At 40.0% G+C, this 12,933-nt stretch overlaps 1 protein-coding gene across 1 annotated transcript in view; it reads left to right on the top strand.

Moving 5' to 3' along the window:
• The window catches only part of abcb11a (ATP-binding cassette, sub-family B (MDR/TAP), member 11a), a 73,835-nt gene that overhangs the window by 16,121 nt on the left and 44,781 nt on the right, over nucleotides 1-12,933 (top strand). The window contains exons 6-11 of the mRNA XM_059966248.1: nucleotides 2,146-2,279; nucleotides 5,458-5,629; nucleotides 8,498-8,622; nucleotides 9,831-10,005; nucleotides 12,117-12,230; nucleotides 12,317-12,427. Of these exons, the coding sequence (XP_059822231.1) occupies nucleotides 2,146-2,279; nucleotides 5,458-5,629; nucleotides 8,498-8,622; nucleotides 9,831-10,005; nucleotides 12,117-12,230; nucleotides 12,317-12,427 (831 nt within the window). The remainder of the gene's footprint in view (nucleotides 1-2,145; nucleotides 2,280-5,457; nucleotides 5,630-8,497; nucleotides 8,623-9,830; nucleotides 10,006-12,116; nucleotides 12,231-12,316; nucleotides 12,428-12,933) is intronic.

The raw sequence follows: 12,933 nt of genomic DNA on the forward strand, positions 1-12,933 counted from the left end.
TTATTGTTCATTCGTTATGTGTTGCATCATATGACATAGCGATCATGGTCTTTCCGAGGCCGTGATTGTTCTTGTCATAACTTTCTACAGCAGTGGTTTGCCATTGTTTTCTTCTGGGCAGTGTCTATACAAGATGGGTGATTCCAGCCATTACTTAATTCTCTTCAGAGACTGTCTGCCTGGTGTTAGTGGTCGCGTAACCAGGACTTGTGATGTGCACCAGCTGTTCACCACCTACTCCCATGGTTTCACGTGATTCTGATTGGGGGGTTGGGGGGAGCGAAGCAGATGCTCCGTCTTGCTCAAGGGTGACCTGCAGGCTAGCAGAGGGAAGCAACACCTTACACCTCCTCTGCTAGAGATGTTCCTCCAACCCACCACCCTGATCAGTTATCAGCAATATGTAAAATGTCTTCTGTTTAATCAGGAACATGTGACCTAGGTTAATTAAACCAAAAGATGTGATGTTAGAAAGATCTACCACTGAAAAGAAGGTTTACTGAATTTTTTTTTCCAAAAGGGAACTCAGGGGTGGGTGGAGGAAGCTATGCAAGAATGAAATGTGGCTGACGCAGGCGTGGACAAGCAACAGAAGGCAGCTAACTATAGAAACTAACTAAATATAAGTATTAAATGTAGAATCAGTAGACAGTATCTCTGTTAGTATCTCTCCCTACTTACTGGAAATCCTCAGGATGAAACCCCTGGAGGAGAGATGATATCAATAAAAGATTTATTGAAGCTAAGGCTATAACCAGCATCAGCTATAGTGAGAAGGTATCGGCAGAGAGTAGGGTCCGATTTCTTTACCATGTCGCCGGGAATTAGTTCTGTTAAATCATAGCAAAGGATTTGGTCAGGTTTTTTTTTGTGTAAGTATTGTGAATCAACTTTCTGTGGATGACCCACCGTTTCATCCAATGACCCAAGAAACAAGACGGCGAGCCTCCCAAGACTGCATGGGAATGAAATGTTTTAAGATGTGGAGGATTTAATATGGTTGGATGTATAAATTTATTATTTGAAGGATGTGAATTTGATTTTCTGGAAGAACTGATTATTTTAGCAAAGACTTTGATAAGTGACAGAATGAGGTTTACTTTGTTTAAAAGTTGGAGAATTTGTTATGCAAGGAATTAAGCTGTGTGTGTAAATATGTATATAATTATTATTTTTCTGGCATTGAATTTGAATTTGTAGACATACTGACTTGAAACTCAAACTAAGGTTAACCACAATAATTCAGCTAATTCATTTCCTAACTAACTAGGGATAAACAGAAGGGAAAACGTCAGTCTCTTTAAATATGGAATAACACTGGATCTAATTAGAGAAATTGGAATAATAAATGTTACGCTGATGAATCTCACTGATTCTAGCTAAAAAGGAATTTGGTTTTCATTTGATATCTAGGATTTGGAACCTAAAACAGCATGTTGCAATTTTGAATTGTGCTTACTCATGTAAATATTTTGTACATATTGCTATAATTTATAAACAATTGCCTCCAGAAGTGTGTGTTTTCTTTCCACTACCTCCTTCCAAGTACTTATAACTTCTAGTGTAGTACCAGCACTTAGTGTAGGGTTATGTAATTTGATTTTCTCACAAAGAGTGTGGCGACCATCTCACAAGAGATGAGACAAACACTACACTGGTGTTACAAACACTAATAGTAATTCAGGCACAATTTAACTTGTGAACAACAATCTTCTAATTAATGAGACCTAAATATAACAAAAGAATTGTTGAAGGTCTGTTAGATAGCTTATCTTTGGTAGTTTTTTTAGACATAAAGTCTACATCTTGTACTCATAAATCATGATTAGGTTGAGTTGGGCATCTAGTAAATTTCCATCTCTTCTCCCATTACCATAAATTACCTTCACAAAATGCAACTTTAGGAACTAGGTTTATGTGTTTGCATTCAATACACATAGAAACACTTACACCTGAAGCAGAGTGAGAAGGCCTTGTTATAATTATTCTGGGAAAAATTGAAACAAAAATCGAGTGCTGGGTAACAGTGTGCCAACTTATCCACTATATCCATAAATTCCCTTTGCTGACATGCTGGAAAGCTAGAAGAGAACACTGATAATTATGAAAGTGCTTGTATAATTTTGTTTCTTCTACTTTTGCTAGATATGTTTCTGGGTCACAGCAGCTGCTCGCCAGACTCAAAAGATCAGAAAGGCTTACTTTCGACAGATAATGAGGATGGAGATGGGTTGGTTTGACTGTAATTCGATTGGAGAATTGAGCACAAGGATGTCAGAGTAAGCATGTTATCTCCGTGAAATTGTATCTTTCTGGGTATAAGAGCAATTCCTAGCCTAGGTTCAGTTAGAAAAGTCTTGCTCCAGAATGATTCCAGGGAGGGCAGCAGGCTAGCGTAGTGTTTAGCACAACACTTTACAGTGCAGGTGACCTGGGTTCAATTCCTGCTGTCACCTGTGAGGAGTTTGTATGTTTTTGAGAGGCTTTCCTCCGGGTACTCTTGTTTCCTCCCACAGTCCAAAGGCATACCGTTTGGTAGGTTGATTTGACATTGTATGTTGTCCTGTGATTAGGCGAGGGTTAAATTGGGGACTGCTGTAGTGTGGCTGAAAGGGCCGGAAGGGCCTGTCCATGCTGTATTTCATCCTCTTCTGTTTATCCTCTATCATTCCCTTTTCCTTCTTTCTAACAACTTGTCTGGCCCTTCTCCCTGGTTTGCCCTACCACAAAGTGAATGGAAAGCTTTCCATTTGTGTGGAAAGAACTGATCTTTGCAGAAGCCTAGAAGCCAAGATGATACCCTACAGCACTGGCATCCATTCCCTCTGGAAGTTACCAAATTTAGGAATTCTAAGAAACATCAGATTGTAGAAACATAGTACTTCCCAGCAACTAAATTGCAAGTAGGAGATGATCCTCTTAAGTAATGGTATTGCTTTAGTTTATAATTATCACATGTACCAAGATACTGTGAAAAAAAAACTTGTCTTACAGCATCACACACAAAATGCTGGAGGAACTCAGCAGGCCAGGCAGCATCTATGGAAAAGAGTAAACAGTCGATGTTTCAGGCTGAGACCCTTCATCGGGACTGGAAAGAAAGGGGAGAAGTCAGAGTAATTGACTCTGACACTCCTCTTCCTTTCCAGTCCTGCAGAAGGGTCTCAGCCCGAAGCATCAGTTGTTTATTCATTTGCATGGATGCTGCCTGATCTACTGAGACCCTCTAGCATTTTGTGTGTGTTGCTTTGTATTTCCAGCATCTGCAGACTTTCTCGAGTTTGCCTTACATACTGTTTATATTACAGTGCTTTGAGCTAGAATAAGGTGAAACAATAACAATGCAGAATAAAGTCTAACAGAGTGCAATGCAGTTAAATGATAATGGGCAAGATCAGAAGGAGGTAGATTGTGAAGGTGAGAGTCCACCTTATTATACAAGAAGTCCATTCAAGAGTAGGATAGGAGCTGCATCTCGAGCCTGGTGGTATGTACTTCCAGGCTTCTGAATCTTCTGATCGATGGAAGAAGGGAGAAGAGAAAATACCTGGGGTGTGTGAGGTCTTTGATTTTGCTGGTTGCTTCGCATAGGCAGAGTCCATGGAGAGAAGGCTGGCTCTTATGATACTCTGAGCTGTGCCCACAACTGTGTGTAGTCTTCTGCAGTCACGTGCGGAGCAGTTGCTGTACCAAGCCGTTATTCATCCAGACAGAACGCTTTCATTTCAGGCTCTGGGCCTGTATTCACCAGAATTCAGAAGAATGAGGAGTGACCTATCAAATGGTGAAAGGCCTTGTTAAAGTGGATGTGGAGAGGATCTTTCCTATGGTGGGAGAGTCTAAGACCAGAGGACACAGCCTCAAAAAATCTTTTTAGAATGAAGATGAGGAGGAAGTTCTTTAGCCAGACAGTATTGAATCTGTGGAATTCTTTGCCACACGTAGCTGGGGAGGCCAAGTCTTTATGTATATTGAAGGTAGAGAAAACCTGAGATGCTCAAAATCCAAGCAACACACATGAAATATTGGAGGAATTCAGCAGGCCGGGCAGCATCTATGGAAAAGAGTACAGTCGACATTTTGGGTTTAGGCCTGAAACGTTGACTGTACTCTTTTTCATAGATGCTGCCTGGCCTGCTGAATTCCTCCAGCATTTTCAAAGGTTCAAAGGTCCAATTTAATGTCAGAGAACTGTATACAATATACACCCTGAAATGCTTTTTCTTTGCAAACATCCACGAAAACAGAGAAGTACCCCAAAGAATGAACGACGGTTAAACGTGAGAACCCCAAATTCCCCCCCAACTCCCCCCGCTGTGCGTAAGTGACAGCGAGCAACCATCCCTCCCTCCCCCCACCGCCAAAAAAAATCAGCACCGGCACCCAGCACTCAAGTATAAGCAAGGCAGTTGCAGTTACCCCAAAGACTTAACATTTCATTCGGCATTCGACGTACCACAGGCTCTCCCTCTCCGTGATATGCGAGAGGGAGGTGTCTCCATTTTCCCAGTGAGCGGGCAGACATAACAACAACTCGCTGGTTTACGATGTTAGAAGTCCATTACGTCGCTTTTTTCGAGCCCTGTGCCTGGTCACAAGGATCTCGCGTCTTCGGGCCCACAGCAGTTTTGTGTGTATTGCTAAATCTGCTCCTATATCATAGGAGCATATGGTCATTAAGGTCCTAGTTGTCATCAATCTGTGCAAGATGAGGAGAGAGTATTAGCTAGAGAGTGATCTCCAGTTTATTGATTTCAGAATCAGATTATGTGATGCCAGACAGTGTGACATATGCCACAAATGTGCATGTGTGTATCAACCACTATTTTGGAACTTTTTGGCACATGTAAGTAATACTTAAATGACAGTTGTAATGCAATCAAATTTTGCAACTATTCTGGGGGTTTTGTTACACCCCATTTTCCTTCTGTCTTTACAATAAAGTAGTTGGTGAATCTGTGGAATTCATTGCCACAGGTGGCTATGGAGGCCAAGTCATTGGGCATATTTAAGTCAGAGGTTCAAAGATTCTTGATTAATCAGAGAATGAAGAGATATGGGGAGACTGGGGCTGCGAGGGAAAATGGATCAGCTATGACGAAATGGTCGAGTCAGCTCGTTGGGCCAAATGGTCTAATTCTGCTCCTATCTCTTATCGCCTCATGGTCCGTAACACACAACTATCTCTAATGTTTTAAGACTGATTATAATACACATTTAAAAGAACTTAAATACATTGTATATCATTTCATCCCTACGATATTGAATTCTCTTCACATCAGAGTTCTATCGTTAAATTATGTGAAGTATCAATAGTTTTTGAGGATTAATTAAACTCTGTGTTCACTGTGATATTAGTCTCGAATAAAATACCATTGTGGCAGCATTTTATGTTCATTGTTCTCCGATTATAGCATTGTGTGAATTTTTGACACATGTATTCTTCCTCTTTTACAGTGACATTAATAAAATTAATGATGCTATCGCTGATCAAGTTGGGATTTTCATTCAACGTTTTGCGTCGTTTATTAGTGGATTTCTCCTGGGGTTTGTCAGTGGCTGGAAGCTTACACTGGTTATCATTGCGGTCAGTCCCCTGATTGGAGTTGGAGCTGCTCTCATGGCATTGGTGAGGAAACAGCTGAGTGTACAAGGATTAACGCCATACCTGTGAAGTCAGCTTACAACCACACATCAGTACCCAGCTCACCAGTTTTTAGCCTGAGTGGACAAGCGTCACTGAGAATGACCCAGCAAATTGAAAAGAAATGTGATGCAGTTCATGTGAATAAGAGGAACCTTAAATGAGAAAATTTAACTTGCCCACAATACTTTACTGTGTGGCGCATTACAATTTGAATAAAATATAGTGGATTCCAGTTAATTAGGCCATCTGCTAAGCAGGGCATCTCCTTATTTGGGACAACTCTTAAAGAACAGAAACTATCTGAGAAAATAGCCAGGAGTTCCTTTGTTTATTTTTGCCAATTGGGGCAGGAGACTGTTGCCAAACAGCTTCCGATAAGTGCCAGTCACATGCACTTGTGTGGCCATTAGGCACTCCACTGTGCTTAGGGCAAACGGTTTTTATATAGCATCAGTTGTGTGTGTTTGTGTTCAAAAAGCAGCGATTTTTGCCACTGATGGTTTGAAGATACTAGAAACAAACAGGAGTGAAAATGAAACCATTTCTCTGCTTCAACAAGTTAGGACACACAAAAAATTTGAAGGTATCAACAATAATCTTGAAAATAAAGATCTGGAGGATTCAATCGTCAAAAGGATTGTGTGAAGACAGTCCCTTATCTATACTTGGTGTCTGTCTTGATTTTATTCATTTAGTCAATAAGAACATGGCTGAGTACATTGCATTAATTCCTCTGTCGGTAACTATTAGGAACTAATACACAGCTTTATAGTAGTATTCACGATGTTCTAATTTGTTCATTTTTTTAAATTTAAGTACGTAATTTGTTACTCATTTAAAGAGTAGTTTGTCTTTCTTACACCTTTTTAACTATTTCTATGAAACTTCAGCTAATTGGAGCAGTTGTTTAACTGGGCGAAAATATACTGGTCCCAATGTGTCCTAATTAATCGGAATCCACTGTATATGACCAAAGAGAAACCAGGGACTTACTCCAAGGTGAAAATGTCCACTATTCTTTTTTCCCAGCCTTCTGAGAATTTGATGGGCTAATACATCTAGGTATGTAAACCTCTTGGTGGCACCCAACCCTGTAAGATGGTCATTTGCACTTACATGAATGCCATTTTGGTAGAACGGTATTTCACAACACAAAGGAGGTATGTTTTAGGATCAGTTAAAGGTGCCAGACCTAAAGCAAATCCCAGACCATTGAAACTAGCACTGGGGACCTAGATCTGGTGGGTTCTCTTTAACTTGCATAAATATACCTCATCATAACTTATGCAACAATTCCTTGCCCACCACTCTTGAACCTTGATCATGAGCTTAGCTGACCCACCATCACCACCACTGCACTGCTTGCTTATCACTTTAGCTGCTCCGTTACAACCTTCCAAATTCAAAGAAATTCAGATAAACCTCTCCTCCCAATTTAAACCTTTTAGTTCTTTTCTTCTGGTGAAACTGTGATACAGCCCCTAGCTGTGCCCTAACTGGAAGATCTGACAAAGGTCTTGCAAAAGCATAATTTCCTTCCCTTTATGTTTTAGCATCCTCAAAATGAAGACCAATGTTCTTGAAATAAAAGTACCAAGCTTGTATTCAAATCAGATACGGTATGGTAGAGTACTGGTTAGCACAACACTTTACAGTACCAGCGACCTGGGATTAATTCCCAATGTTGTCTGTATGGAAGTTGTATGTTCTCCCTGTGACCAGGTGGTCACAGACTCCCAGACTCCAGCTTCCTCTTACAGTCCAAAGACGTACCAGTTGGTAGGTTATCAGTCATTGTAAATTGTCATGTGATTGGGATAGGGTTAAATCGGGGATTGCTGGGCGACATAGCTCGAAGGGCAGGAAAGGCCTTCTCCATGCTGAATTTCAATAAATGAAACATAGCCTGACATTGAATATGAATGCTTATGTTTAATTTAATCGCTTCTTTCACCTGGCCTTCAACACTTACTGGTTTGGTCCTTGGAAACCCCTATCTCTTTGCCAGTTTCATTCTGACATTAAATTGACAGGTCCACATCTTCCTAGCTCCTTCCACGCATATCTAATAATTGCAAATGTTGTCACAAATGAAATTTGTTGAAAATTACTGAAAAAAATTAATGTTTTTCCTCAAGTTTCCTATGCAACTTTGCTAATTTTCTTGACATTCTGTGCCATTGCTAAGAATGCCAGATTTACATAATTGCTTTCACTGAAACAACAGTTGATTTTTTTTCATCAGTGTTGTTCTGGTAAAATTAAAAGTACTCTGTTTAGTGGTAAACGCAAACAAACCAGTGTCGCTGCTGGTAACCACATGGGATGCTATCCCTGTATGACACACCCTCCAATCAATCCAGTCATAATGTTCCACGAAGTCAATGAAATGTATTCAATCCTTTGTTTAGCAACTGGCAAAAACACTTGAAGCAACAAAACTAAGTATGATAGAACAGCCAACAAAGGATATTCATATGACATTCGGCAGTCCCCAGAACCAAACTGTCCAGAACAGAACATGAATACGTGACTTAATCCCTTCACTTTTACCATGCCTCCCACCCACATGACTAGTTACTATAATGAACATAATAAACACGCAACATAGAATACAAGGCAGATAGAAAACAGAAGCATGGCTCCTGCAACTGGATGGATGGTGAATGTATTTAATTATGCAGTAAAGAAAGTTTAACAATTTCATGAAAAATGGATATAGCATTATAAAGCACTTCAAAATTATTTAGAAGCAGCATCTACAGTATCTCTGAAGTTCATTAGCCATTGTAGACTACAGGGAAAATAATTAGAGTACAAGAATAATGCCTAACCTCATTTTAATTACAGTCTATCTCAAAACTGACTGGTCTTGGATTAAAAGCTTATGCTAAAGCTGGTTCTGTAGCAGATGAAGTGCTTTCGTCCATAAGAACAGTGGCTGCATTCGGTGGCGAGAGAAAAGAGGTGGAAAGGTCAGTTGTTATGATAAGGCTATCTGTTGCCTATTAATTTAGCTATTAATTTTTAACAAAGATACAAGGTGATGATTCATGTGAGAGCTAACATTTGGAAATGTGTTTTAATTGGCTACAGACCCTAAGATAGAGATTCAAATACCAAGACATAAAAAAAATTAATGACTGACAAAAGGTCTTTTGGTCTACCACCTGTTTCAGAGTTTCTGTACTGCATTGTTGGAAACCACTTTTTTTAATAATAGTTTTTATAAGATTTGAACTTTTTACTAAAGTTGTAGTTTAATCATTTGAACGTTTTAACAAAATTATTGTATTTTTCACAAATATATGGTGGTTAATCCCCATTTACTGGCAGAAAGAGGTATAGCAGATGGTTATCACCTTCACAAGAGCCTACAGATGCTGGAAATCCAAAGCAATACACACAAAATGCTGGAGGAACTCAGCAGGTCAGGCAGAATCTCTGAAAGACAGTAAGTTGTCAATGTTTCGGGTCGAGACCCTCTTCAGGACTAATGAACGGTCTGGAGAAGGGTCCTGGCCCAAGACCTCAACTGCTTATTCTTTTCATTGATGCTGCCTGACCTGGTGAATTTCTCCAGTGTTTTGTGTGTGTTGGTTTAGCCCCTTTCTCATTTTTCATTGACTAAGTATGAGTACATTACCCATGTGATGTAATAATAGAATTATTGATTAGTTTATTTAACCTAAGGAATTTCCCTTATCTGAAATATGAAGGTGACATTTTTCAAAGGCACCATCTTTTCTTTTATCTTCACCTCATTTGCTGTTCCGCCACACCTCGGCTTCATTTCTCAGCTCTTTATTTAGTTTGCTTGATATTTGTATATTTGCTTGTACTTTGAAATAAACAATCGTAAAAAATTTAGACTGCTCATCATTCATGACTCCCAGAAGAACATTAAGGATCAGAAAATAAACAGAGAGCCAACAGTATGTTAGGAAATAGAAATAAATTCCATAAAATAAAATAGGTGACAATAAAATTATGATTCAGTCATTCTGAGTCCCTCAAAAATGTGCTGATTAAAGATCATGACCACTCACCCACATGACTGATGACACAATGACTCATATATTTAACAACATAGCAATATAATGTACTGAGAAAGGTAGTTATACTAGTTATACTAGTTAGTTATACTTTGTGTAATACCTGTTATTACTAAATTTATATACAGATACGACAAAAACTTGGTGTTTGCTCAACGCTGGGGCATTAGGAAAGGGATCATCATGGGATTTTTCACAGGCTACGTATGGATGATAATCTTTTGCTGCTATGCTCTAGCATTCTGGTATGGATCTCAGTTGGTTATAGAACAAAATGAATATACTCCTGGTGGTCTTTTACAGGTATGATTATAGCAAACTTTTGATCAAAAATGTATATTTAGTTAAATGATAGTAAACTATCATTTTTGGACTTGAAATGTAACTTAGACTATACTTCTGCCTGAATCAAATGACTAGGAGTGCAGTTAATTAGTATAATATATATTACATTTCAAGTCCAAAAATTAGTTAATGAAACTTGTACAAGACCAATAAAGAGGCATTGTGCATAAATCACCCTGATTTTAGTTTTATACAAGTATCTACTTTTATTTTACTTTAATCACTTTAAAATTAGTTACTTTCTTATTAATTTTGAGGTGGACCATGATATTACACTATTAAATTGACTCCGTAGGTGTTCCTGATTTCAAAGTCATGAACTCATTTGTGTGTTACTTTGAATTCAGGCTGCAATCTGTCACATTCAGTCTCCCGGAGATAAAACTCGAAGTGACTTTTGTTATCAAAGTACATATATGTCACCAGAAACAATCCTGAGGCTCACCTACTTGTGGGCATACGGTGGAGCTGGCACAGTTAGATGGTGGTTAGCACAACGCTTTATAGTACAGGCAACTGGAGTTCCATTTCCGCAGCTGTCTGTAAGTACGTTCTCTCTTGAGAAACCACGCAGGTTTCCTCCGGGTGTTCCGTTTTCCTTCCACGGTCCAAAGACGTACCAGTTGGTAGGTAAATCATCCTGGGATTAGGCTAGGATTGAATTGGGGGATTACTGGGCAGTATGGTTTGAAGGGCCAGAAAGACCTACTTGGTGCTGTTTCTCAATAAAGAAATAAATAAAACCTATAGAATCATAGCCACGCCAGAATCAATGAAAGACCACCCAACTTGGGTGTTCAACCAGAGTACAGAAGACAACAAACTGTGCAAATACAAAAGGAAGAAGCAGTAATGATAGTAAATGAATATCGAGGACATGAGATGAAGAGTCCCTGAAAGTGAGTCCATAGGTTGATGTGGCAAGTGAAGTTAAGCAAAGGTATCACCTTTGGTTCAAGAGCCTGATGCTTGAGGTGTAGAAACTGTTCCTGAACCTGGTGGTGTGAGTCCAGAGGGTCCGGTACCTTCTGATGGCAGCAGCGAGAAGAGAGCATGTAATGGGTGGTAGGGCATGTCCTGATGATGAATGCTGCTTTCCTGTGACAGCGTTTCATGTGCAGGTGATCAGGAAGCACTGGATACAACAGTCATTGGTTATTCTGAGAATGCAAACCAAGGTCTAAACCAGGCAACAACACACACAAAATGCTGGTGTAACACAGCAGGCCAGGCAGCATCTATAGGGAGAAACACTGTCGACGTTTCGGGCCAAGACACTTCGTCAGAACTAAACTAGGCATCTGTTATATCAGATCCTGCTCAAAACCTAACATCAGTCAGAAAAGAATACACACTATACATATTCTGATCAGATTTTGTAGTTTGCCATGGGTTAACCAGCAATCCTTCCAGAAACAGAAATAAAGGTTATTAGAAAAGAGATATGTTACTTCTTTATTCTGCCATGAAGACTGTCAGCCTTGGTGCCTGGTGAAAATATTGTAGACTGCTACCAACCCAGATTAGCTTCCCCACAGGAATTAGCAATGGACCAGGTGGACAATAGAGCCATCCAAATATCCTAGTGTCCTCGTTCGAGACCCAATCAACGTCTGTAAATTCCGAAGATGAACCATGCATCCCCCTTTGCAGGGTATTTGGAATTCCTCCCTGTGGGACATGTGGGGTTTCTCCGGGTCCTCCAGCTTCCTACCACAGTCCAAAGACGTCATGGGTCGGTGAATTGGTCATTCTAAATTGTCCCGTGATTAAGTTAGGGTCAATAGGGTTTGACGGGGGGGGGGAGGGGTGGCATGGCTCAAACGGCTGTAACAACCTACTTCATGCTGTACTGATAAATAAAAAAAAATACACTTAACAACCGAGCCTGTTTTTGGGGCCAGATTGTGACACTGCACTAATTCCCCTCTCATTGAATTTGTTAGTATGGTGTTTAGAAGACAAAAGATTTTTGAGGTCATTGTTGAGATTGATTTCTCTATATTTTAAATGATTGTATGTCACAACTGGATTTAAAATGAACTCAGAATAGTTGTTCTTTGCCTTAGGTATTCCTGGGGGTTCTGGTGGCTGCTATGAATCTTGGCCAAGCTTCACCTTGTTTGGAAGCTTTTGCATCTGGCCGTGGTGCAGCTGTGAAAATATTTGAAACGATCGACCGGGTGAGTTAAAGAAAACAGTGAAGGCACAATCCAAGGCACAGGACTTAACAGGCAAGTGTAATGAATGTTATGCCTCTTCACTTTAGGAACCCGAGATTGACTGCATGTCAGAAGATGGATACAAACTGTGTAAAGTGAAAGGTGATATTGAATTCCACAATGTGACTTTCAATTATCCTTCCAGGCCAGAAGTAAAGGTACACAAACCCTCATCTAAAAATGTTATTTATTTATTTAAATAGAATGTCAAAAAGATTTGCTAGAGGTTTCAGCATTATGCTGATAGTACCAGATTTAAAGAAACAATGAGATGATACAAGAAGTTGTTTGTAATATTACAGCTTTTAGTTCCCTTCATCCTCAACACTGAAGCCCTTCTCGCCAGCACCCCCCCCCCCCCCCCCGCACTCCTGGCCTGTGTGCTGAGCCCATTGCTCTTCACTCTGTTCACACTTGACCTCACAGCCAAACGTCTGGGCAATTGCATTGTCAAGTTCACCAATGACTTGACAATGGTGGGGCTCATCACCAACCACCTACCGATTGGAAGTGAAAGAGCACATGGCCTGGCGCTGGGCAGTAACCTCTTCCTTGCTCTCACTGATTCAGGAACAGCTTCTTCCCCTCTGCCATCCAATTTCTGAATGGACATTGAACCCATGAACACTACCTGACTTCTGATCTTGAAACAAGACAAGTGAGA

Source organism: Hypanus sabinus, chromosome 4, assembly GCF_030144855.1.
Source record: "Hypanus sabinus isolate sHypSab1 chromosome 4, sHypSab1.hap1, whole genome shotgun sequence".
NCBI classification, from domain to species: Eukaryota; Metazoa; Chordata; class Chondrichthyes; order Myliobatiformes; family Dasyatidae; genus Hypanus; species Hypanus sabinus.